Here is a 23,791-nt window from a genome sequence, read left to right on the forward strand (position 1 = left end):
TCCCGGGTGGCCCGGTGGGACGGACCCGAGGATGTGGGCGGTCGTCGTCGCGCCGACACCGACGCCTCCAAACTCAGGACGACGCCCAAGGAGTCGAAGGTGAAGACAGGAAGTTTGCCCAGAGGCAGCGGGTGGTACTGCAGCAAATCATCCCAGCTGGACGTCTGCAGGGCTCAGAAGAACCAGCAGGTTCAGGTACGAACTCGTCATCAACCAAATCAGAACTTCAGACCTCCAACCTCGACCTGTTTCTCACCTTCAGGTCCTTCAGGCTCAGTGTCGGACGCCTCAGCCCGGGAAGAGGTTCAGTGTCGTTCAGGGTCGCAGTCGCTGTGCCTCCATGGACGAGGTTCTGTCTTCCAGGTACCGATGTGGTCCCACGGCCACAAAGACGCAAGGCTAACGTGCTAGGCTAACAGATTCAAAGAATGGGTTCCTCTGTTTCCTTCTCCTTCAGACCAGCGATGGTTCGTCCGGATCTCCGTCGTCGTCGTCCCACAGAGGATGAGTCGGTGGGCGGGGCCTGTGAGCAGCCCGTGGCTCAACCCGTGGGTCAGCTGCAGAGTCTGATCGCTCAGAGGATGCAGAGAGCCCAGGAGATGCTGGAGGAGATGAGGCTGCAGGTTTGATTCCTCCACACTGTCCACAGAGTTTTTCACGTGAACAAAGGCTGACGCTGTCTCCTCCGACCAGGAGCTGCAGAAGTCAGGAGCACAGAGACACAGAGGAGGAGGAGCAGGAGGAGGAGGGGGAGGAGGAGGAGGAGCAGGAGGAGCAGGAGGAGGAGGAGGAGGAGGAGCAGGAGGAGGAGGAGCAGGAGGAGCAGGGAGCTCCTCTCACCTCAAGAACCTGGACTCTCCTCGATTGCATCATCTCAGAGGCTGCGACTCTCCCAACGGCAGGTCAGAGGTCACCACAGACAACAGTACCAGTACCTGCTGTGAGACTGAGGTGAAGCTCAGCCTGGTTCAACATCTCACTGAGTCAGGTCCACTGAAACCTGGTCAGCACCGGCACATTCTACAGAACCAGAACCAGAACGTCTGGGTCCCTCTGTTTGATGATAAGAACACGTTGTCTAACTTAGTCCTGGTTTCTCTGGGTCACACCTCGGTCACAATGTTTTGACCTCCTTTCATTTCCGTTTCCTGGTCAGGTCTCCAGGATCCAGGAGCAGGAGCAGCGACTCTCCGCGCCTCCGCCCCAAAGAGTCTCCTCGCCTCCGGGGCCGAGAGTCTCCCAGAACCAAAGCTAAGAAGAATCGATGCAAACGCGGCGACTCGCCGCGATCCAGACGACCCCAGTCACCAGTCGCCAAAGCCAACGCCTCTCCCCACGACTCGCCGCCGTCCAAGATGTCCGACGCATCTGTCGCTTCTAACGACCACGGGTTACTTGCGGAGAAGTCGCCGCAGTCTTCTGTTAGCATCGGAGAAGGCGTCTCGTCTCAGGTTCATTCAGCAGATTCACGTCAGCTTCACGTCAACGGTGACGACAACTGCAGTCATGTGACCGGCAGCCAGGGGTCTCCACGCCACATCCAGGACGCCGTGACTCTCTGTCCGTCTCAGGAAAAAAATGTTGACAGCCCCCTGGAGGACGACCCCCCCACACTGGTGTCACTAGAGGAGGCCGCGCGAAGGCGTGCCGAGGCAGAGCGCCTCCTGGAGGAGGCGGTGTCGTCCTGGAAAGAAGCCCAGGAGGTGCTGCAGGAGGTGAGGGAGCTGCAGAGCCAAACACTGCGACGACAGCGCAGGAGGACGTACGAGAAGATGACGTCACCATCGACCACGCCCGCGACAGAGGAGGAGGACACGCCCTCACCGGTGACATCACCAGAGAACGATGGCGACGAGGCTCCATGACGACGTTTCTTCTTCAGGATATTTTTGGAATCGTCCTTTTTTTTGGCAGGAAATTACGCTAACTATCGTAATTTTGAATTTTCTAAAAACGCACATGTTTACAACCTGTGATTTGTAGGTTTATAGCAAAGCAAACTGTTAGCTTAGCACAAAGACAGAGCAGGGTGTTAGCATAGTTAGCTTAGCCCAAATGGCACTCGACGCTTTTCTTGTCTCCTTCAGTTCTTCCTTTAAAAAAAAGTTAACTAATTTGCGCCACCTGTCTGCTGCTGCTGACACACAGTCACTTTCCTCCTCTAGATGGCGCTGCACAGTGTTGTTAGTGTGGAACTCTTTGATTAGTTGTGAGAAATATTTTTTCTAAAACCCAGTTTTTGTAGCAACAGTTTAAAGACAATCTTTTTCACCAGTGAAGAAAAGTTGCAACGTTTTTACAGAAAAGTCAACATTTCTGAATGAAACAACAGAACTCACGTTCTCAACACGAGGGGCATGGCCTGACACAGATCACCTGTTTGGTCAAATTTGAACATCAGTGTCACAGTGTTGACCTGTGACCTGTACTGCCACTCTTCATCTCTCTCACCGTTTGTTACCTCAAAGTCTCGGCTCCTCTCTGCACATGGCTGCTCTCCACTTGGAATTCAGGAAGTCACCCACAGGCCACGCCCCTTTGCAGCACGACTGCAACTTCCTGTGAGAACCATGGGTGGATGAGAGGGCGGAGCTTTGGTCAGCTGTGGACGATGTTTACAGAGGAAGAGGAGGAGGAGGAGGGCACTGACTTGTTACATCACACCAGGCAGGATCCTGGTTGGTTAATTAATTTTTATTAAGTCATTAAAGTTAAAATTCTCAGACAACGGTACAACTCTCCTTCATGTTCCAAATCCGCTCTCTTCTTCTTCGGTGGTGTTTCCATGAAGAGACTTCTGGAGGATGACCTTTGACACCAGGTCTCTTCTGACTCACGAGTTACAGCAACTGAGCACAAATGTTTTGAAAATGAAAAGTTTTCAAATCTGATTCAAACGGTTAGTGATGTCGCCTTCAGTGGGCGGAGCCACCGTCTGACCAATGAGCTGCTGATGATTAGTTTTGTCCTTATTGTGTTTTCTCTGTTTGGATGTTTTCAATTTGAAACTGTGAGAGTGAAGAAGAAATCAGGTCAAAACATGAGCAACCGTCGCTGACACTCGTGGGCGGGGCTATATTCACCAGGGGCGGGGCTATATTCACCAGGGGCGGGGCCAGGCACTGAGTTTCTTTCTGCATTTAAATGTAAAAAATATATTTTAAAAAATATGCATTTGAAGTTACATTTTCTTGTTAACATTGAACTTTTGGTAAATGTTGAATTGACACGACGTCAGAACAATAACGAGGTCGTACGTCTGCAGGTGATGATGTCACGCATGTTTATTTTAGTGTTACTGTTGTTTTGAACACGTTATTATTGTTGTTATGTTTAAATGTATGCAGACGATTTTAATGTTATCTTTGTGTTTCTGTTAGATATTTGAATCACTGTGATGCATTATGGGTATAAAAATGACACAAACCTTTTTTTTTTCATGTTCACGTAAAATGAAAATAAACCAATCAAAACTGTTGAAGGTTAACATCAGGTTTGGCTTAAAGACACTGAGAATAAATAAATACTAAACTAAATATTTTAAAGTCCATTTATTGTTTTATTATTGCTCACAAACGGACAGACTGATGTCTGGGTCCCTGAGGCCACGGGTCCTCGGTCTGTGTAAATAAATACAAATTCATTAATAAATACTAAGTTCTTTACATTCAGAAAAAGTTACTTAAAAATAGAAAAATACACAAACAATAATAAGTTCTGTTCGCTGTACACACGCCCAGCCTTAGCTGAACACGACGTTTAGACCAACAACATATTTAATCCAAGATATCGAAAAAGACAAGTTCAAGAAAAGAATCCGGAATCATCCCAAAGTGCAGGAAATGTTTGAGCTTCAAAAGAGCTGCTGTTGTTGTTGCTAACGTCGCTACATGGATACGCTAACGTCTGTCAGATTTAAACAATAACACACACACACACACACACACACACTGGGGTCAGTGAGCTGTAGAGCAGATGTAGGTCAGAGAACGTCAACGCTTCATAAACAATAACACACACTGTGTGTGTGTGTGTGTTCATGTGTGTGTTCATGTGTGTGTACTGTTTAAATTATTAACACTGACGCGGTCTGATTCTTCAGTTTAAATCACACACACACACACACACACTCAGTTCTCATCGTTTCCTCTGTCGTAGTAACAGCTGAAGCACGGACTAAAAATATGGTAAAATCAGGACACGGCACGATGATGTCACAGTGATGTCATCAGGATGAGGTCAGAAGCTCAGGTTTGAACAGAATTGACACCAATGAAATTAAAGTCTGACAAATTGTTTTTTCATTTTATTTTTTTATTGAAAACTTTTTTTAAAACACCACAAAATCTTTTTTTTCACAAACAGGACAAAGAAGGGAAACTAACAGCAGATGTCGCTGTGACACACAAAGAAAAACATCTGAAAATGAGCTAAAATTTCAACTAAAAAAACTAAACTGAGCCTAAAACCACCTGAGTCACCTTTGACCTGTTTAAAAACATCACCTTTTGACCCCAATGTTCAAGTTTGGTGCAATACCTCGTTGACCCACAAGGGGGCTAACTTCTGACACTGGCCCATTTTCTTATTGGTTTTATAAAAAAACAAAAATGCATTATGTGACCACTTTTAAAATATTGTGTCTGTTTAAAGAACAAAAGAAATAATTCAGTAAATTGTTAAAAGAATCAATGCAGGCCATTCTCCAGCAGGGGGCGACACAAAAATCTCATATTGCCCTAAGCTCTAGATATTTTTTTTTCCTAAACCCACATTCAGGGTCTCAGTTCTGGGTCTTGATTCAAGACCACTTACTGTACCAGACATGACCTGTAGGCGGAGTCAAAGGTAAAACAAGTTTAAAAGGTGTAAAGAGAGAAAAGCTAAATATTACAGCAGTTTAAATAAAAGTCCAAGCTGCAGGAACAAACTGGACTCAGTGTGGTCCAGTTGATCCTCAGGTGTCATGTTTCAGACTCCGCCTCCTCACCGACTCCCGTCGGGAGGCGGGGTTTGAGGCATGACGTCAACAGATGGCAGTGATTTGATTGAACAAGAAAAAGAGCACACAGATTAAGCTCCGCCCCCAAACCTTCCCTGAAAAATCCCAATATTACATTGGGAAAAAGACAACGGGGGTGCAGCCAGACCAGTTCATGGGATGAAGATTCACAGTCTGGTTTCTGAGGAGAATGCTGGGAACAGAGTTCTGGAACTGGTTTCAATCGATGCTGGTCCAAAGTGTAGGACCTGGGTTAAAGGTCAGGGCTTCTCTGCTCAACATCGTGTTCAAGTTCCTGAACCCGGCGTCTGGATCTGGGTCGTCGGATGTCGATACCAATCCTGCACCGATGTCGTGGGTTTGGCTTCAGTACCGAGTTCTGGATGTGAAAAAGAACTAGAACCCTCTTTGAGAACCTTCAACGCTCGTTCCAGGAGCCGGCTTGGTCCGGACTGTGGTTCAACGGGTGGTTTCATGAGCTTCAACTTCACAAAGTTCTGGTTCTGGATCAAAGGTCTGAGGAACCTGGTTCAGGATGTGGTTTGGGTTAGAATTCAGGATTCAGCTTCTGGATCTGGATCTAGAACTGCTTTTGACTTGGGACTTTTGGAACCAGGTTCCAAATTGGTCCAGAACCTGGTGTTGGATCCAGGATGAAGACTTTCCTTCAGATGAAAACCATGTTGTGGTTCACGGAGCAGGGTCGCAGACCTCTGCTCATGATTTGTTCAAGGACCGTGAGTGGGTCCTGGGTCCAGGTGCTGGAGGTGGACTTCTGGGACAGAAGCAGGTTTTTAAAGGGAACAGTTTATAAAGTTCAGATAAAATCTTCTCTAAAAAAACAAAACAAAACAAAAAAAAAAGACGAGATGTTTCTACTGAGAACTGAGGGAAACAGTTCCAGTACTTCCTGATGTTGGTTCTTGTTCCTGTGGTTTGTGGACTGTGGCTCCACCCGTGGACACACAAACACAAAGAGGACAAACAGAAGACCCTCGCTGTCAAGTCTCTAATCGTCTTCGTCCTCGTCGTCTTCTCCTTCATCCTCCACTTCTCGTTTCCTCTTCTGTCCCTGAACGCCTGCCTGATCGTCTGCACGGACACAGAGACGGAGGACGGACCAATCAGAGAGAGGGGCTCCAAGGAGCAGGACCAAACCAAAAACAAAGCTGAGCACTCACCTTCCTCCTCCTCTTCCTCCTCACCATAATCCTCCTCGTCTTCCTCCTCCTGTAAACAAGAACAAACGTTTACATCAGTGGAACTGGTTCCTGATTGGACGACGAGGTGACATGACGGCTACATTCCTCAAATGTGCAGTGAGAAAAGGCCATTGTTACACAGCGCCCCCTATGCCTCAGAGTCACGATGATCAGTCGGTCAAAGCCAACACTTAAACAGATGTGTATCATCAAATCTTTAGCTCATGAAATTAGCTTTAGCATTAGCCGTTTCGGTGCTAGACGCCTCTCCGTGTCCACAGAAACCATAGCCCAGCCTCACCTCTGCTCCCTCTTCACCCTCCTCGTCCTCCTCATCCTCTTCGTCGTCATCATCCTCATCGTAGTCTCCAGTTGGCTCCGCCCCATCTTCACCGTCCTCATCTAGAGTGGAACACAGTTTAACACAGGAAGCGCGGGTCCACCTGCTGGTACCAGCACAGACCTGGACACTGACCTTCGTCCTCAGCCTCAGAGTCCGGCGCCTCGTTGTCATCCTGGTCGAAGCCGTCCAAGTAGGTGACCTGCGGCAGGAGTTCGAAGACGCTCTCCCTGTAGTCCTCCAGGGACGTGATCTCACAGTTGAACAGGTCCAGACTCTGCAGATTCTTCAGGTTTTGCTGCAGCAGAAAAACGAGCGGTGTTAGCACGTTAGCTGCTACGTGCCGTTAGAAATGTCGGGTGTTCAGGCTCTGACCAGCGCCTCCACGGTGCTCAGCTCCTTGATCTTGTTCCCACTCAGGTTGAGGTAGGTCAGGTTGGGACATTTCTCCGACAGGGTCTCCAGGGAACCCGACAGATTGTTGTCGCTCAGCTCCAGCTGAAAACAGCACAGTCAGAAGAAGAAGAAAATAAACCACCCTGTGTCCTGTCACATGACTTCTTCCATGGTGAATTCTCCATTCTTGTTAGCCTGATTAGTTAGCTTTGTTTATCTTAGACTGATTCCAGACATGGTTACCCCTGACTTTGTTGGTGACATTTTTTTAGCCTGTGCTTTTGTAAAGTTGTCACTCAGGTCTGAAACGTTGTCGTTACCTTGCGTAGTTTGGGCAGTGATGGGAGTTTAGCCAATGAGCTCAGACCCACGTTGACCATGCTGAGAAACTCCAGCTCCTTAAAGTCATCTGTGAGGCCTTCAACCTCTCCATCTGCTGAACGACTGTTGTCCAACACCAGCTCTGCCATCTGATACACACACACAGTTCATACACAGAGTTCAGTGAAGTACACAGTGGGCGGAGCTAAGGAAGGCGAGCAGCAGCAGACCAACTAAACATGTCACGTCTGTTCACGTCATCCATTCACTGATGATGGCAGAACGTAGCCACTCCATGGAGACTGACCACAAGTTAACACCTGGTATTAACTTAGTGACCCCCCGCCCCATGTAAATCTACTCTGTGTCTACCAGCGTCCATTAGAAACTCTCTGGACGTCTGAGTTGTCCTTCATTTGACCTTTCCCCTCTTCTTCCCTCCCTCAGCTCCCTAAAGTAATGCCTTCATTATCTCTGTCCTTTATCACTCTAACCTGCTGCTCATTAACGTTAGCTTCATCTCTCTCCATAACCTTGACTTGATCTATCAGATTTCTGACATTGTTTTCTTAAACTTACAACTTTATTCTCCTCGTGGTGTTGATTTTATGTGTGCTCCAAACAAACAGGTAAAACAGGTGGAAAAAAAACAGGACACCAGAGGAATAATGGTCACTACCCATAATTCCTCTGGTGTCCTGAGCTTATATAAGCTGCAGCTGATACAGTTCAGAGGATCAGAGCTTCAGCCTGAGAGGACATCATCCACCATTACTGAGCAGAGGAAGAGTTTAATCTACACCCGGCTGTGTGTGTGTGTGTGTGTGTGTGTGTGTGCGCACTGAGGGGCGGGGGGTTAGAAACAGATGGCGGGTGTGTGTACTGCCCACACTCCTCCCCCCACAACACGCACACAATTCTTCATAAAACATGACACCAGTAGTGAACAGATGGGGGAAGCGCGTACTCGTGTGTGTGTATGTTATTGAACTGGTTATATAAACACGCACACGCACGTTTCCCGCGCTCACGGCAAAATGGCGGCGCAAAAGCAGCTTCCGCTCAGCGCGTGCTTTATAACCGCCTTCATGTTCGTCGCTGCGCCATTTTGACTTTTAGCGGTGACGCTGCTCTTCCTTTACAAATAATAAATATCAAGCTACATCAAAGTTATTGAATCGCACTCGTCCTCATCCGAAACTGCCGATGATGTCATGATCGTTTCCGTCCTCTCAGATAAACCGGTTACCGTAAAAGACCGCGGCTCACAACGTACTTAAAGCCGCTACAACGAGCATGAGCTCTGATTAAAGCCGAACGACGACCCCTGTTACCGCTGAAGTGGGACCAGCTTAATGAGTATGTCCGGTACTTTCGGTAAAAGTTTTGCTGCACGTCTGTGAGATCGATTTTAAGTTTGAAAAAAAAAAATCCGCTCAGACGGGAGCAGTTGCGTCTGCTGTTGTTATGGTTGAGGCTCAGTTCGTACTTAACCTCAGAGTAAAACTCAGGGTGAACCCAGACTGAAGCCCCTGAAACGTTCTAATCGGCGGATACTGTGTAAACCCACTCCCGGCAGTTAAGTTATAGCAACGATAGAGAAGTGTTAAAAAAACTGATTTAAAAAAGTTTAAAAGAAACCGTCGCCATGACCGCGTCAGCACAACGACTCCGAACTGGTCGAGGATTAAAGCACCTGCTTTAACGTTATAGCGAATATACTCGGTACAGCATTGGTGTAATACCAGTAGATGCGGGAGTAAAGCGAACAATCGCAGAGGCTTCCACATTCAGCGGGGACTGTGATAGCACTAAACCGGGTCAGAAGCGAGTGTAATTGGCTGCAGCATTCAGCTTCTACAATGGCCATAGCAGAGGAGCGCGATATTCCCGGAAGAGAAGGGTTATAAAGCAGGCTCACCTCTGCCGGGCTGCGGCCCCGCAGCTCCAGTGTAACCCTCTTCTTCATGTCCATGTTATCGGGTAAAAAAAAACTCCGTGCGGGCGATGAAGCAGCGGTGGAGGGGATTCAAAACGGTAGCTCCTTCTTCGTTGACCGCAGGTTGCCTACTGATCCTCCATGATACTCACTGCCCTGCCCCCTACAACTAGGCTCCGCCCACGCGGTTTTAAACGTTGACCTACAACTGCAATTGATTGGACAGCGGGTGTGTCAGTCAAATGATTGACGTTGATCCACGACCTGGGCGGGAATGTAATAATCTTTAGCACAGGACAGAGAATCTTGGGAGATGTAGTTAAGCAGCAGAAACTCTGGTAATAATGAAATGAACCGTTTACAAGTGACTAAATGAAAATAAAACCAACCCAAACTTCTGTTTTCTTTTTGATTTACATTGAATAAAACGATTAGCTATAAGGACTTTCTAAGTCTTAGTGCTTTCTAAGATAGTAGAAGTGAAAAATGCCTTAACAGAGAAGGGATGCTAGAAGTTTCCTATATGGATTCTACATAGTAGACCCTTCTCACATTTCTTATAATTACACCTTTTTACTAAATAGTCCTAGAACGACATACTAAAAATATATAAAAAAAACAAAACTAACTTGACTTGCCCATAACCATAATTATTTTGTACCCACAGAACATAACAGATGTGTAAAATAACCTATATTCAAAATAATTTTACTGTTTTGAATTCAGAAATTAAAAAACCTTTATAACAACATTTGTCAATGTGTACATGTATTGTTATTTTAAGGTCAGGCTAATTCTGATGACGACGCTGGGTCGAGGTGAAAAATAAACAGACGTGATCTTATTGGTAAATAAGAAAAACAAAGGTTTATATTCATTACATGATGGCGGCCATGTTTCGTTAGCAGCCGTTACAATGTGTTCGTTCAGGAACAGTTAAAAAAATACACATTTATATTTATATGTACATACAAAAAGTCTGCTTCTCTCTGAATTGAAGAAAAATAACCAGCACACACACACTCTCTCTCACACACACAACTGACAGGAACTCATCGACTACTAAAGATACACAGTGGGGTGGTGGGGGTCAGGGGTAAAGGAAGAATCTGAATGTTGACATTGGAGAACTGAACATTTGGTGTTTTGTGTGTGAAAAATGAAAGAGAGCGAGTGTTGCGTTTGAGGGTAATGTTTCAGTTGGGTGAAAACATCACATTCAGCTCAGATGCATTTAAGGACAGGTGAATGACTCTGGAGAGCTGCAGCCTTGGACATGGAAACTGAGGTATCTCATCAGTCAAGGATATGTTCAGGTGAGACTGCAGGAAACTGAAGTGAGGGATTCACATTCTTCTCAGGGGAATGTGGCGTTCAGGAACAAATGGTGAAAATGTGCCATACCGCTGCTGCTTTATGAAGCACGATGCTAAAATGTGTCCTTACTTTCAGGGTATTAAAAAATGTAACATTCAGATACCAGTTGGTGAAGCCATGTTCATGACATGGTGTGTTCAAGGACAGTTTGGTAAAGCTGAACCACTGCAGTGGGACACCATTATGTTAAGAATGGGTGAAGGTGTTCAGGTAGCGGTGAATGAGGGTAAAAAGACAGGTTCTGAGTCTTCAGTACAGTTGAGAACAATATGAGGGAAGTGTTGTGTTCAGGTACATGTTGAGTCATTAACATTTTCATATGGAAACAGAATAATCATCAGGAAAAAAAAAACTTCATTAAAAACGTTTGTTTACAACATGTTTGACTTTCAGACTAAATCTTGTCAGTGTCCCTAAACGCACCATCAGAGAACAATCACATGCCAGTGAGACGTTCAAAGTCAACTCTTCTACTTCCTCTACTGTGAATTCTGGGTGTTTCTCATTTTTGAAGCCAACACACATGTATTATTGATCAACCAGTACGTGATTGGCTCACTGAACTGTGGAAACTAAAATAGGTGTGAAGGTGTCGTGATGAGACTGATCTAGAACCAGAACATGGACCAGTTTTGTCAACGATAAAAAAGTCTGTGGTTTTTGAAGCAGCCATTCTTCTCTGTACGCTAGGAGCTGACCTCTGTGGCCTCTCCTCCTGCCTCTACCAGAGTCACCTGACCCTCCTCACCCTCCATGATGATGCCTCCCTCCTGCAGCACCACCATCTCACTCTCTTCCTCTACCACACCTGCAGCTGATGGCTCCTCCTCCTCCTCCTCTCCTCCCACCACCTCCTCAGGACTGGCGGCGGCGTTGCTGTTGTTAGTGTTGTTGGCCTGACTCTGAGCCATGGCCTCCAGCTTTATACGGTACTCCTCTGCCTCTTGCTCCTTGCGCAGAAGTTGCTGACGATATTCCTGAGCTTTTCTGTTGGCCTCCTGTAGCTGGCGCTGCAGCAGCTCCTGCAGGAAACAAAAGGGAAAAAAGTAAGACCACCATTGACTTTTTAACCGTCTCTCATCGTCAACGTCCATCTGCACCGACCGTCTCTCCTGACTCGTGGTTGTTGGTCACCTCCAGCTTCCTCTTCCTGGAGGGAGGCGGCTGCGGCTCCTCTGTCACCACCTCCTCTGTAACCGTGTTAGCCGGCACTGCTAGCACTTAAAAACAATAAAATCTTGATTTAGCAACATCACCACAACACCAATCCAATAAAGTTTCCAGGTCGTTGGCCTACTCTGCTGTCCGTGCTGCATGGTGACAAAGAACGGCTGTGTCATTCCTCCGGAGGTCTGCAGGTTCCCGTGCTGGTCTGTGACGATGGTGATGACCCTCTGACCTCCCTCATTTACCACCGTGGCGTGCTGGATGTTTGAGTCCAGAGCGCTGGCTGCCATCGCCTCCTCCGACTCTCCTGTGACACAAAAAAGACCCAGAGGTCACGGAGGCTGTTAGCTACAACCCACCCTGAGATTTGGGTGTGCTGCAGTGTTAGTTACCAGTTTGGCTAGCTAACTTATAGCTTCAAATATTACCTATGAACAGAATGGCATTATTTACAAGTAAATAATTGGGTAGTTATTTAGCATTGGTTTAAAAAAAATGCACAAATTTAGCTATTGTTAGGTTAACCTTAGCCTGAACGAGAACAGATAGTACTAAGAGGGTTAGCTTAGCAATAATAGTGACTTCAAGGCTAATGTTGTGTATGTTTGTTTTTTCTTTTTCTTTCTTCAGCTCGTACCAGCGTTGGCCTTGTTGAGCAGATCTGCCAGGTTGACCACACCCCCTTGGATGGCAGGAATCCCCTGGATGATGAACTGTGGTTGGTTGTTGCTGCTGGTCTCCACATTCATGTTCACCTGGTTCACATTCACCTGGTTCTGCATGCCCTCCTGAACACACACAGACACATGTCACTGGCTCTTTGGTTTTCACCTGACCATCAGTAACAGACCCATCACGTGGCTGCGTCCTGACCTGCAGCAGCAGCATCAGCTCCGTGTTCTGGATGTCCACTGCGATGTCGAAGGGTGTCTTGTCAAACTTGCTGAGTGCGTGAACATCGGCTCCATGTTTGAGGAGCGTCTGGGCTACGTTGTGGTGTCCATGCTGGGCCGCCCAGTGCAGCGCCGTCATCTTCAACATGTCTTTGGCGTTAATGTCAGCGCCACTCTGTGGACAGAACCAAAAGAAAATCAGACTTCCATGGTTCCATAGTGTATCCGTTCAGCATGTCTGCACTGCAAGCCTCTCAAGTATTTAATGGTAATCGTTTTCTTAGTTCATGTTAGTGTGTGTTTCTTTTCGTACCCGGACCAGCAGCTCTACAATAACATTATGTCCCTCAGCGGCTGCCATGTGCAGCGGTGTCCTGTCCACCTTGGTGCGAGCATCTCTGCTGACACCGGCTCTGAGAAGGACGTCAGCGGTGGAGTAGTGGCCATGCTGAGCCGCTAGGTGGAGCGGTGATGTTCCCAACTACAAGAAACAAACACAAAATACACACTGATGTCCCGGCTTAGTCCTGCATTTTTACTATTATCAATAATAAAATAATCCTATTAACTTATTGTTTACGTGAAGCATTAACATTTCTCCCTGGTTATAGAATCAATGTCACCATGTTTTAACTGAAGGCTTTTGCTTGATCTAAACAGATGGAGATGATTCTCACCCAGTCGGTGGTGAAAGGAGCGCCGTTGGCCATCAGGTTTCTGACCTCATCATCCTGACCTTTACGAGCTGCGTCCAGCAGACGTTTCCCCAGGTCCATAAGAGACATCTTATGAACACACACAAAGACAACGTCAGCGTATGTGTAAAATTAAAGCAGCAATTCAAAACTGAGCAATTAAACGGTACGACTGAAAGAGCTTATCTATGTGCAAAGCCATCAAATTTAAATTTCGTTATCAAATTTTAGATTTATTTCGGTGAGTGAACCCCATAAACCTTTATTTGTTCTCAAGTAAATAGGAGTACATACTCAACATATTGTACTGGTCAGCAAAAATAATCTAAGCTTTTATTTAGAGCTAGTATACACATTCTTTACATTTAAAATATGCTTAAATGTAATTGCTGAACATTGTGAAGCAGATGTGAAAGTTTTAAAGTTTTATTTGTACGCAATTGTTTTATTGTAAAGCTAGAAAATTGGCTAAGGCTAAAGAAGTTAGCCCGCCGTCTTTGTCCGATAATGGATCACGGTTTCTAAACAGCAAATAGTGTGGCGCTAGACGAAGTTTTACTGGGGAGCCATTTTAGGCGCCTTCGATAACAGAAAAGATTCCGCCATGAGCTGCGGCTCAGCGCTTTGTTGTGCTCGTTCAAAACACCGTAAATACCGGCGATGTTCCGCCACATCACGGCTCTTCATACCGACAGGAAACCATTTGATGTAAACTTGTCGGTTTTTCCGGGGGAAGTCGCGCAGAAATTTCCGATTTTACACACGAAGGTGAAAAAACTACTTCCACATCCGGTTTTAACGGGCTTTCTTCAGCCAGAGCTTCACGTCGCTTATTTCTCAGCCGTTCACAGCTTGATATCGGGGTTAATATTTTACAAGAAACTTCGACAAAACCTGCGATTTAGAGGGGACTCAAGTACTCACTGTGTCCGGGAGTTGGAGTGAGGAGGAGCCGCTGGTACTCTGCTACACTGCTACGCTCTTTGCTGGTGTTAGCTCGTTAGCCGCTCAGCCACACAAGCAGCTTGACTAAAGCACGTTTTTTAAAATTTGGTTTGTTCCGTATGAATGTACAAAAACACATTAAGTCGCATAAATTTAAACCGCTCTACAAGATAACTACGTACATCAACACGGGTTCGATTTTTTTTCCCTCCCTAGATTGTTTTCTGTGGAAAGTTACCAAAAGGAAAACGTTGCCGCCCGCCACCAGAGCTACCTTCAAAACAAAAGCACGTGTTTTTGCAAAACGTTCAATGTAACAAATGAATTGTCGTGAAGACTGGTTAATGCCAGGATAGCTAAGGCTTACAACAAGAACGTGAGATATGAAACCACTGAACTAAAATGCTAAGACATTTTCAGTTTTGTTCGGCATTTCTAAATGGGTTTGTTATATAGCTAATTATGTTACAATATTACTGTATTTTAAAATTAACTTTCAAAAACAAAAGTATGTTATGTTAATAAAGAATCTTAAAATCTATCCATTTTAAAATGTTTATACAAACTAAATGCATTTCCAGTTTTATTTAATAAAATCAATGTTTTTATGATTTTGTGACTTTCAGTCATTATAATCAATATGTTTTGTCAGATGTGTTTAAATTTGAGTTATACTAATGCTAATATAGCCTGTCTTGTAAAATGACCACACAATCGATTTTCTTGTGGCATTTATTTAAATCCCGATTTTGCTTTGAAGGTCAGGACAGGAAGCGCAGTGTCTGAGTGCTGATGTTAAACAGCAATGCTTGTGTTAGCCGTTACCCTGGGTCCATGCAGACTGTTATTAAATTAAATCAAAACAGTCGTTACCTTATTATATTTTCTCGAATTCTGGACACTCTACGTCCACTTACGTCAGCCAAAGTTGGACAGGTTTTACCTGCCGGAAAAGAGGTTGAAAATACTAACTTCTAAGTTGTTTTTCTCTGCAACAAAAATGGCGGCTCGGCGACACCGGAGGTGGAAGCAGAGTGAACGTTAACCTCCCAGTGGGCGGGAACTATAAGCGGGAAGAGACCACTGACCTGAGGTCAGTTAAGACAGCGGAGTCACGGTTGGAGAACGGAGGCATTCGCGGATCAGAGACCAGCAGAAACTGGAATACGTGTTCAAAAAATTTCAAATGCATTTCAAATGATTAGGTGCCAACAATAGCAGTTGATGGTCTGTCAAACAAAATTAACTAACTTTAAGCTAAATTATTTATATTTTTTTCTCATAATGACAAAAGTGAACATTAAAGACTGAAAAACACCAACAATTAGAAACAGTAAAAATAAAATAAAACAAGGTGTTTCTTTTAACTGGTCCACTTTGAAAAGTGCAATCAATTGTTGTCTGGAGGAACTGAGGTATTTAAAGCTTTTATCCAATTAACATTGAGCCTGTATGTGAAAAAAGTCTTAGCAGAGCTCACATGTGACTTCTGTCTGAAAAATGGAGCGCAACAGAACCCAAAGACCACAGTCCCACAGGTAAACACAGAGGATGAAGTATATTTCAGTGGGAATCAGCCAAGGGTGGAAGAACCAATAAATAAAGAATATGAGACTTCAGGAAAAAAAATGAACAATGATAATAATGATAAACAAAAACCTCTGTTTTTTGGGGGATGATTTATTGGGATTTTATTGTTGACTTTTTGGCAGCATGAGGAACAATCATTAACAAAGTAACATAGCAGCAAAGGCACAAAATAAATTTAAATAAATCTATCAATAAATAAATCACTATCAACAAAAAGCTGACATATAGATTTCATGGTTTGTTCAAAATAAACATACAAAAAAAAAAAACAACCCTCAAGTTACAGCAACAACAGCAGGATGTTCCTCATAATCTCACAAAGATTCTAGAGCAGCAGGTTGAGGTCAGCGAGCAGAGAGTCCACATCTGCAATTGGAGCTCTCCAGTAGTTAAAGGAGGAAAACTCCAGAAGCTCAGTCTGGAGGAGAAGAGGAGTGAAGGAAAAGAGGAGTAACACAGAAAGTAGTAAAGGAGGAGAAGAGGAGGAGGAGGAAGAGAAAGCCTGGCGTTAGTATATCTACCAGATGAATTAAAGATGACAAGAAGTTACTATACATCTCCCCCTGGTGGCAGAGAAAGTAATTACACCCTGCAGTTGAGGTTCAGGCGTATTTGTCGTCCGAAAATAACTAGGCCTATGGGTTAGTTAAAAAAAGTTAAATAAATTACAATAACAAGGGACACAGTAGTTTAAGAACACCATCAAATATATATCGGGTTCAAGCTGTATAAAGTATATATATACACACACACATATATACATATGCATATACACAGGTGGATACTGTATAAACAAATACAAAAACTTTAAATTCCCTCACCTCATTGTCCAGTCCTCGAACTTTAGAGTTTTTTCCTTTTCGATCACTCATGTTATCCAAGTCAACCAGACCCAGTTCTTCCAGGTCAGAAAGATCCAGGGTGGGGATTGGCTCCCTCCAGAAGAGGAAAGAGTCGTATTGGCTGCTGGACCTCTCCATCATCTTCTCAACTACAGCAGTTCACGTGTTCATGTTTTGAGGATTTAGAGGAACAAAAAAACAAAAACAAACAAACATTAATTGCAGTAAAAAAAAAAAAAAAAAAAAACATTAATTGCAGTCGAGTTGTGACTGCGATGATGATTGGCAGCTGAAATTATAACTAGACACACGTTTATCTCATCATCATCATCATCATCATCATCATCATGATCATGATCTCGACCCTATATTTACAGTGCGACTCACTTCAATCCAGAATAAAACACGATTATTTTTAATCGCTAGTGTAACCTGATTTCTCTGATATAAATAAACGACAAACCAAACCTCGTTCTTTTTTTCAACCGTTTTCAGGTTCGGGTGTTTCACTGCATCACCAATGGCGTAAAAATCCGACATCACAGCTGGTAGTTACCACGTGATTCAATCGGCCGATTTTCTTAATCGCTTATTGACATGATTATTGCTCGATTTACTGATTAATTGACGAAATGACGAGGCTATTTGGGCGTTGCCCCAGAATTCTACCTCAGGTTTTATTTTTCATTTTGTAAATTACTCTTCCGTTACATTTACATTTCATTATGTCTTATATGAGTGTTTTTCTGTTTTTAACGTTTTTTGTATAGTCCCTATAAATAGGCAAATGAAAAGACAATGATTTATATTCGTATTTAACCGACAACAATAAATGAAAACCCTGAAACCTCACAAACAAAACGATTACGTGAACAACACATACCTGTGTGTCTTAGTTGTGGTTCGTTTGTCTTGTTTTTTTGTACCGGTTCTGTGTTCGGCGTTATTGTTCTGGCACTGCCGCTGACAATGATGGCACTGTGGATCTGCGCATGCGTTATATCTAAAGACTTCCGGCCTGAGATATCATGATAAAAGGCCATTGAAAGCGTTTCCCTTTAACCCTGTTTTCTTCTAAATTCCTTTTTTTTTCTTCTTAAGATTCTAAGAATAAAGTTCGTTTCTTACCACGACCACGCCCCCATTAGAGCCGATATTTTTCACTACTTAATTATTGGTACGCCAGAACACACAGTAAAAAAACAAACAAACAAACAAAAAAAAACAACCCTTACTTACATAAAAAGTGTTTGCAGAATATAAAGAATAATTATTTTTTTAATCATGTTTATTTTGACCCTCTAATATTACACCTCAATTCAGATGTAAAACCTCTTATTTTGTCAGCGTACATATATTTGTTATATATAATTTCAGTCGCGGTAATTAATCAAATGTACTCGTAAAATAGCGTGTTTTTTTTCGTATTTTCCAAAACTCTTGTCAAACTCAAATATCTTAATACGATTATTCAAAATTTAAATCTTTGCTCGTCTCCTGCTCTGCTTGTAGATGAGCTGTGTTAACAGCAGGGGGAGTAGTTTGACCAGGAGATTACAGGGGAATAAAAAGAAGGGGAAAAAAACTTTTTTGTTGGAGCCACACCTCAGAGGGCGAGAGAGGGAGAGAGAGAGGGAGAGATCCAGAGAGAGTGAGAGCTGGTTAATGATCTCAGGGAACAGAGTTGAGTGTTTCAGTCTCCGCGATCACAACTGCTGCTGCTGCTGCGTGAGTGTGGTGAGTGTTCTCTTCTTTTTATATAACACTAACACACACACACACACATACACACACACTGAGGGTTCTCACTCCATAACATGACTTTTTCTGTCAGATTACACATTCACATGAAAGAGAGAGAGAGAGAGAGAGAGAAAGAGTGAGTGAGAAAGAGAGAGGGAGATAAAGTGTGAACAGACTTTGAGATTTTTTTTTCTCTAAAACATCAGACAAGTAAAAACGTTTCTAGACTTTCTTTTACATTAATGTTTGGTTTCATCCAAAAAGTTAAAAACGGTCTCTGCTCAGCTAAACTAAACTAAACTAAACTAAACCCAGCTTGTTAACGTTCATGTTTTGACACTAGACTCGTGAAAAGGCGGCACATCTGGAGTTCTGGACTGGTGTCGACACAGCACCAGTGTGGAAGTCATTTCTGTGACCTGTCACTTTCTGTTTGTGCCAAAGTCCTGTTCCAATACAGGTCAAAGGTCACTCTGGGCTCCGACTCGGAGGAAATTGAGACGGTGAACATCAGTACAACACAGAGTGTCAGAGGCAGCATGCTAACCTCTGATGTCATCTCCTGGTCTGGCTCAGAGTTAGCACTGGGTTTAGAGTTAGCGTTAGTCATAGCTAAACCAGCTGTACCTTGTTATTCATCCAGTCTCAGTGACTGGACTACATTTTTGGTTTTTACAAATAATATAATCTCATTGGACGAGGTCCTGTATCAAACATGAGTTTGATTACAATTCCATATGAAGGAAAGGATTTAACATTTATCAAAGCTAAGCTAGCCACTGTATGCTAAAACAGTGTCTAGGGATTCTGATGAAAGATGTTTCCATATGTATTTGTTCATCTTCGACTCTTTTACACCCCCTTGTGTCCACAACAGACGCTATTACCTAGCGTAGCTTCGCTTAGCACCAAGTACAACCTTTAGTCGCACATGTTAGCTGAAACAATCCAGGGCTTCACAAGTTGCAACAACAGTAGTTAAAATGATAAAAGTGGGCTGAGTCTCAGGCTTCACAAGTTGCAACAACAGTAGTTTCAGAGGAGATGATAAAAGTGGGCTGAGTCTCGTCCAGGAAGTAACTCGGCTTTTACTGTCTGGACTATGACCTCAGTGTTTGTGTGTGTAATTTATACACACACAAACACACACACAATCAATAGAGCAGAAGTTTAGGTAATCATCCATCCATGACATCCATCCATGACATCCATCCAGTATCTATCTATCAATTAAAGTTATTTATTTACACAGTCAGCTACAACTAAGCTAATCTGAAGCATAGCGTGACCGTAGCTTAGCTACTGAGTGAGTAAAGCTACGTTAGCAGCAGATAAACGTACCAATCCTGAGAACTTCATTATTTAGTTAATAAGGTTAGCTACAGTGAGCAGAGCTAAGCTAAACTACTTGGTGATTAGAAGCTACGCTATTTAGTGTGAAGAAGCTAAGCTAACCAGTGTCTCTGTCTGTTCTAACATGTGAACGTTAGAACCGTTAAACTTTTTCCAGGAGGAATGAATGAAGTTCTTTGTGAACCTCTCTCTCTCTCTCTCTCTCTCTCTCTCTCTCTCTCTGTCTCACCTACTGTGGTTTCAAAGTCTCTCTATCACCCCCCCCACCCTCCATCCCACTTGAATTTATGTAAAAACATAAATCAAATCCCGCACTTATTCTCAACAGACAGGCAGAGTCGCCCCCTGCTGGTTTAAGACATGCATTAAACTGCTTCCTGTCTACATCTTGAACCTCAGTGTTTGAACCAGCGTCTGCGTCCAGACAGGAGGAAGTCATGTGACTGTGACTGACAGACGGGGTGATGTTGTTGTTGTTGTTTTCAGTCTGATGATGCGTCAGCTGATCATTGGTTCGATAACAGCGTCAGGTTGTTGTCTTCACACTCACGTGCTCATGTTGAGGACATCAGGGGACCTCCTGGAGTGGGGATCCCTGTGGATCTCCTTGAACCTCCCAGGATCCTGACAGCTTCGGTTGGAGGTGCAGTGATCTTCTCAGGGGTTGATGCTTCATGTCTTCTGAATGGATCATCTGGAGCCTGGGGCGGTGAAAGTGAATTCTTCAGAGAGGAAACATGAGGCTGCACGTTTCTGTCTGTCACATTCTTTCTCTACCTGAGACCTGACGCAGTCCAGACTGGTTCTGCTGCAGGACCTGAGACCAGGACCTGAGACCAGGACCTGAGACCAGGACCTGAGACCAGGAACCAACAAACAGAAGACCTGCCGACTAGTTTCTGGGACTACAGGTCTGGACTGGAGAAGACAGACCAGGACCACAGACCAGGACCACAGACCAGGACCACAGACCAGGATGTTGCCAGATACTCCACCAGGACTAGAGGACTTCAGGACTTGGACCTGTATTTGGAGCCAAGGTTCAGTCCGAGGGTCTCAGGGTGCTGTCACTGGGTCCTCGGTCCACAGCAGAGGTCACCAACAGGTGCTCCGTGGTCTGGATGAACCAGCTTCTCCAGTTACTATGGTCCAAATTCAGCATTGACACCGATCAGCCAATCAAGACGCAGCATTCCTACACACAAAGACTGGACTGTCAGTGGGTCAAACAGACAGAGAGGAGAGAAAACACACACACACACACACCTCGATCATGTGTGTGTGTGACCAGTCGTTAACAATTTAAAAATGAAAAAATAAAAAAAGACCAAAGTAAAAAGAATCTCATCAGTTGTTTCTCTGTGTTTGCAGATAAAACCTCATCATCAAACCAACACTTTTTAAATTCATTTTTTTATGGTTTCTGCTCCTGAATTTCTTTATATTTTTGGGAGTCACCTGTAGAGCTCAGTCTTCAGAGGGAGTTTTTTTTTTTTTTTTTTTTTTTTTTGCCACTATTCTGTTCATCTGAATGCCCAAGGATTTTCTCTCGGCTGCGGTTCCTCATCCGGCCTGCAGGGCGGGAGCAGAGCGTGGCAGCTGGCAGCTGGAGCAGCAGCGTGTCAGCATGAGCGACTTCTGGCACAAGATGGGCTGCTGCGTCGTTGCCAAACCACCGCCGGTAAGTTGGCTAGTTCAGCTAGCCTCATATAAAGCATATTGTAATTATCTACAACTGTTTTTAGCTTTTAGCTTTGTGTTTTTGAAACACAATATTTCCGGCCTGTCCTAAAGATTTTGGCTTCCGTACCTTTAGCTTTCTGCGATCGCTCCCGCTGTTTTAATGGCTCCAGGTACGATAAGAAAAAAAACCAACGCATTCGCTAGTTCCTCTATTTCTATTTGTTTCCAAATGAAGTCTGACCTGAGGAAGTTCACTGAAAACACCAACTTCCTGTTTCCCTCTGACCTTTGACCCTGGGAAGGTAGCTGCCCACTTCCTTTTCTCTCAGTCTATTCTGTTTTCTTCTTCACGTTTATCACCTGAGTTTGATGCTATGAAGATGAAGATGAAGATGAAGATGAAGATGAAGATGAAGATGAAGATGAAGATGAAGATGAAGATGAAGATGAAGATGAAGATGAAGATGAAGATGAAGATGAAGATGATGATGAAGATGAAAATGAAGGTGAAGATGAAGATGATGAAGGTGAAGACTTGATGTTAAACATTTTCAGGACAGAGAAAAAAGACAACGTCAAATGTCAAAGGCTGAGGAGCTAAAGCTAACCAGGGTTGATGGTGGTTGACAGGTTAGCGTTAGCCTAGCCAAATTAGTTATAGATGATTCGACTGTTTAGATTAGCCAACTGAAGGTTAGCCAAACGGCCAGTAATCATTACTGTGTGTGTGTGTGTGTGTGTGTGTGTGTGTGTGTGTGTGTGTGTGTAGAAGAAGAAGAGGAGGAAGCTCGATCGCACAATGATCGGAGAACCAACAAACTTCGTTCACCTCACACACATCGGATCAGGAGAGATGGCAGATGGACTGCAGCCGGTGTGAGTGTGTGTGAGTGTGTGTGTGTGTGAAAGAGAGAGAGAGAGAGAGAGGAAGAGGAACTGCCACTTCCTTCTGGTATTTTAACATCTGTCAGCAGCTGCTTCTCCAACTCTAGTATGCTAAGTTAGCTTAGCATCAACATTTACTAACTGTGGACCTGGTATAAGGTCACAGTGTCCATTTTTTATGTGTGTAAAACTGTGTGTGTGTGTGTGTGTGTGTGTGTGTGTGTGCATATTTTCCAGTCAGGTTCCGTTCAGGAGCAGATGAGATCAAAAGGCCCAAACAGAAGCAGTCTGTTATAGCAGGTACACACACACACACACACACACACACACACACAAAGATCGACATAAAAATATTCAACCACTGACAAAGGTTTTGATTTGAAAACAAACTGAGCCTTTAAACAAATACATTAGCTCAAAGTGACGGCGTGTGTGTGTGTGTGTGTGTGTGTGTTACACTGACTCATTTGACCTGTTTTGTCTTACACCCTCAGGGGGCGCTGTGACTGTGTGAGCACAACATCCAGAAACACAAGGTCTAAAGACTGTATTTCCCACAATCCCTCTGTGCTCCGAGGCCACACTCGACCACACCAAAGACTATTCCTGACCAACCTTTGACCACCGTGTGCCAGATGGTCCGTCTGGACTACATTACCCAGAATACTTCACTGTTTAGCTCCCGCGCAACTCAGCCTTACTGTTGGTGACAGGAAGACCTGCAAACACTGGACTCTGTGTGTGTGTGTGTGTGTGTGTGTGTGTGTGAACATCATCATGCTGATGTCGCTGCAGAAGCGTCACTGTACCAGCTGTAGCAGCTGCTACATTTAGCCAGCTAGCATAGCTGAACCTAATTTGATGGTAATGTTAGCTTTGCCCCTCCTCTCTTTGCCCCTCCTCTTCCTCCCCCCTCCTCTTCTTCCTCCCCTCCTCCTCCTCTTCCTCCCCCCTCCTCTTCTTCCTCCCCTCCTCCTCCTCTTCCTCTGAAGCTCTTGCAGAACATTTTCCTGATTGAACACAGAAACATCAGATCCAAACTCCGTTCTTGTTTATTTTGTTGTTCTTGTTTATTTTGTTGTTCTTTTGTTTATTTTGTTTGTTCTTGTTTATTTTGTTGTTCTTGTTTATTTTGTTGTTCTTGTTTATTTTGTTGTTCTTGTTTATTATCAAACACACATTTTTATGACGACTCTACGTTTGTCACGTCAATAATCGTTAATTATCGATCACTAAACATTTCTGCAAAACACTTTGTTGTTGTTTTTTTGGTTTGCATGGAAACTGCAGTTCCTCTGACTGCCACCAGAGGCTCCACTCCCTGTTAACATGTGAGTGACTGAGGTTCGACCAGGTGACGCTGACGACGATGGGAACTCCACGGGGATTTTGTTTAAGCCACAAAATGTTTCTATCTC

General features: G+C 44.2%; 5 protein-coding genes across 8 annotated transcripts in view; 2 read left to right on the forward strand and 3 right to left on the reverse strand.

Moving 5' to 3' along the window:
• The window catches only part of plekho1a (pleckstrin homology domain containing, family O member 1a), a 14,718-nt gene extending 11,307 nt beyond the window's left edge, over positions 1 to 3,411 (forward strand). Inside the window, exons 15-20 of the mRNA XM_025065330.1 lie at positions 31 to 195; positions 263 to 363; positions 458 to 623; positions 694 to 728; positions 825 to 902; positions 1,157 to 3,411. Coding sequence (XP_024921098.1) covers positions 31 to 195; positions 263 to 363; positions 458 to 623; positions 694 to 728; positions 825 to 902; positions 1,157 to 1,865 — 1,254 coding nt within the window. The 3' untranslated portion in view covers positions 1,866 to 3,411. The remainder of the gene's footprint in view (positions 1 to 30; positions 196 to 262; positions 364 to 457; positions 624 to 693; positions 729 to 824; positions 903 to 1,156) is intronic.
• A 926-nt stretch (positions 3,412 to 4,337) lies between these two features.
• On the reverse strand, positions 4,338 to 9,591 carry anp32e (acidic (leucine-rich) nuclear phosphoprotein 32 family, member E). The gene is made up of 7 exons (XM_017041158.2): positions 9,183 to 9,591; positions 7,261 to 7,410; positions 6,920 to 7,042; positions 6,680 to 6,842; positions 6,506 to 6,606; positions 6,184 to 6,232; positions 4,338 to 6,094 (listed from the first exon to the last, which is right to left on the reverse strand). Exons 1-7 carry the CDS (start codon positions 9,234 to 9,236, stop codon positions 6,012 to 6,014), a joined length of 723 nt encoding a protein of 240 aa, XP_016896647.1. The 5' UTR covers positions 9,237 to 9,591; the 3' UTR covers positions 4,338 to 6,011.
• A 450-nt stretch (positions 9,592 to 10,041) lies between these two features.
• On the reverse strand, positions 10,042 to 15,313 carry gabpb2a (GA binding protein transcription factor subunit beta 2a). Of its 4 annotated transcripts, none has more exons than XM_008330933.3 (8): positions 15,151 to 15,313; positions 13,315 to 13,422; positions 12,951 to 13,118; positions 12,618 to 12,812; positions 12,382 to 12,532; positions 11,875 to 12,051; positions 11,682 to 11,797; positions 10,042 to 11,599 (listed from the first exon to the last, which is right to left on the reverse strand). In XM_008330933.3, the coding sequence occupies exons 2-8, from the start codon at positions 13,420 to 13,422 to the stop codon at positions 11,264 to 11,266; spliced, it is 1,251 nt and encodes a 416-aa protein (XP_008329155.1). In that variant the 5' UTR covers positions 15,151 to 15,313; the 3' UTR covers positions 10,042 to 11,263. The 4 variants fall into 4 exon arrangements, with proteins under 4 accessions (XP_008329155.1, XP_024920725.1, XP_008329154.1 ...); XM_025064957.1 differs by having other exon boundaries at positions 15,195 to 15,308; XM_008330932.3 differs by lacking the exon at positions 15,151 to 15,313 and adding an exon at positions 14,257 to 14,780.
• Positions 15,314 to 15,937: 624 nt separating this feature from the next.
• mllt11 (MLLT11 transcription factor 7 cofactor) lies at positions 15,938 to 17,744 on the reverse strand. Its single transcript, XM_008330931.3, has 3 exons — positions 17,593 to 17,744; positions 16,689 to 16,858; positions 15,938 to 16,285 (listed from the first exon to the last, which is right to left on the reverse strand). Exons 2-3 carry the CDS (start codon positions 16,848 to 16,850, stop codon positions 16,193 to 16,195), a joined length of 255 nt encoding a protein of 84 aa, XP_008329153.1. The 5' UTR covers positions 16,851 to 16,858; positions 17,593 to 17,744; the 3' UTR covers positions 15,938 to 16,192.
• A 545-nt stretch (positions 17,745 to 18,289) lies between these two features.
• Positions 18,290 to 23,307, forward strand: cdc42se1 (CDC42 small effector 1). The gene is made up of 5 exons (XM_008330930.3): positions 18,290 to 18,446; positions 21,177 to 21,486; positions 22,258 to 22,362; positions 22,611 to 22,673; positions 22,868 to 23,307. The coding sequence occupies exons 2-4, from the start codon at positions 21,337 to 21,339 to the stop codon at positions 22,668 to 22,670; spliced, it is 315 nt and encodes a 104-aa protein (XP_008329152.1). The 5' UTR covers positions 18,290 to 18,446; positions 21,177 to 21,336; the 3' UTR covers positions 22,671 to 22,673; positions 22,868 to 23,307.
• The last annotated feature ends 484 nt before the right edge of the window (positions 23,308 to 23,791 follow it).

Source organism: Cynoglossus semilaevis, chromosome 18 (assembly GCF_000523025.1).
Source record: "Cynoglossus semilaevis isolate Cse_v1.0 chromosome 18, Cse_v1.0, whole genome shotgun sequence".
NCBI classification, from domain to species: domain Eukaryota; kingdom Metazoa; phylum Chordata; class Actinopteri; order Pleuronectiformes; family Cynoglossidae; genus Cynoglossus; species Cynoglossus semilaevis.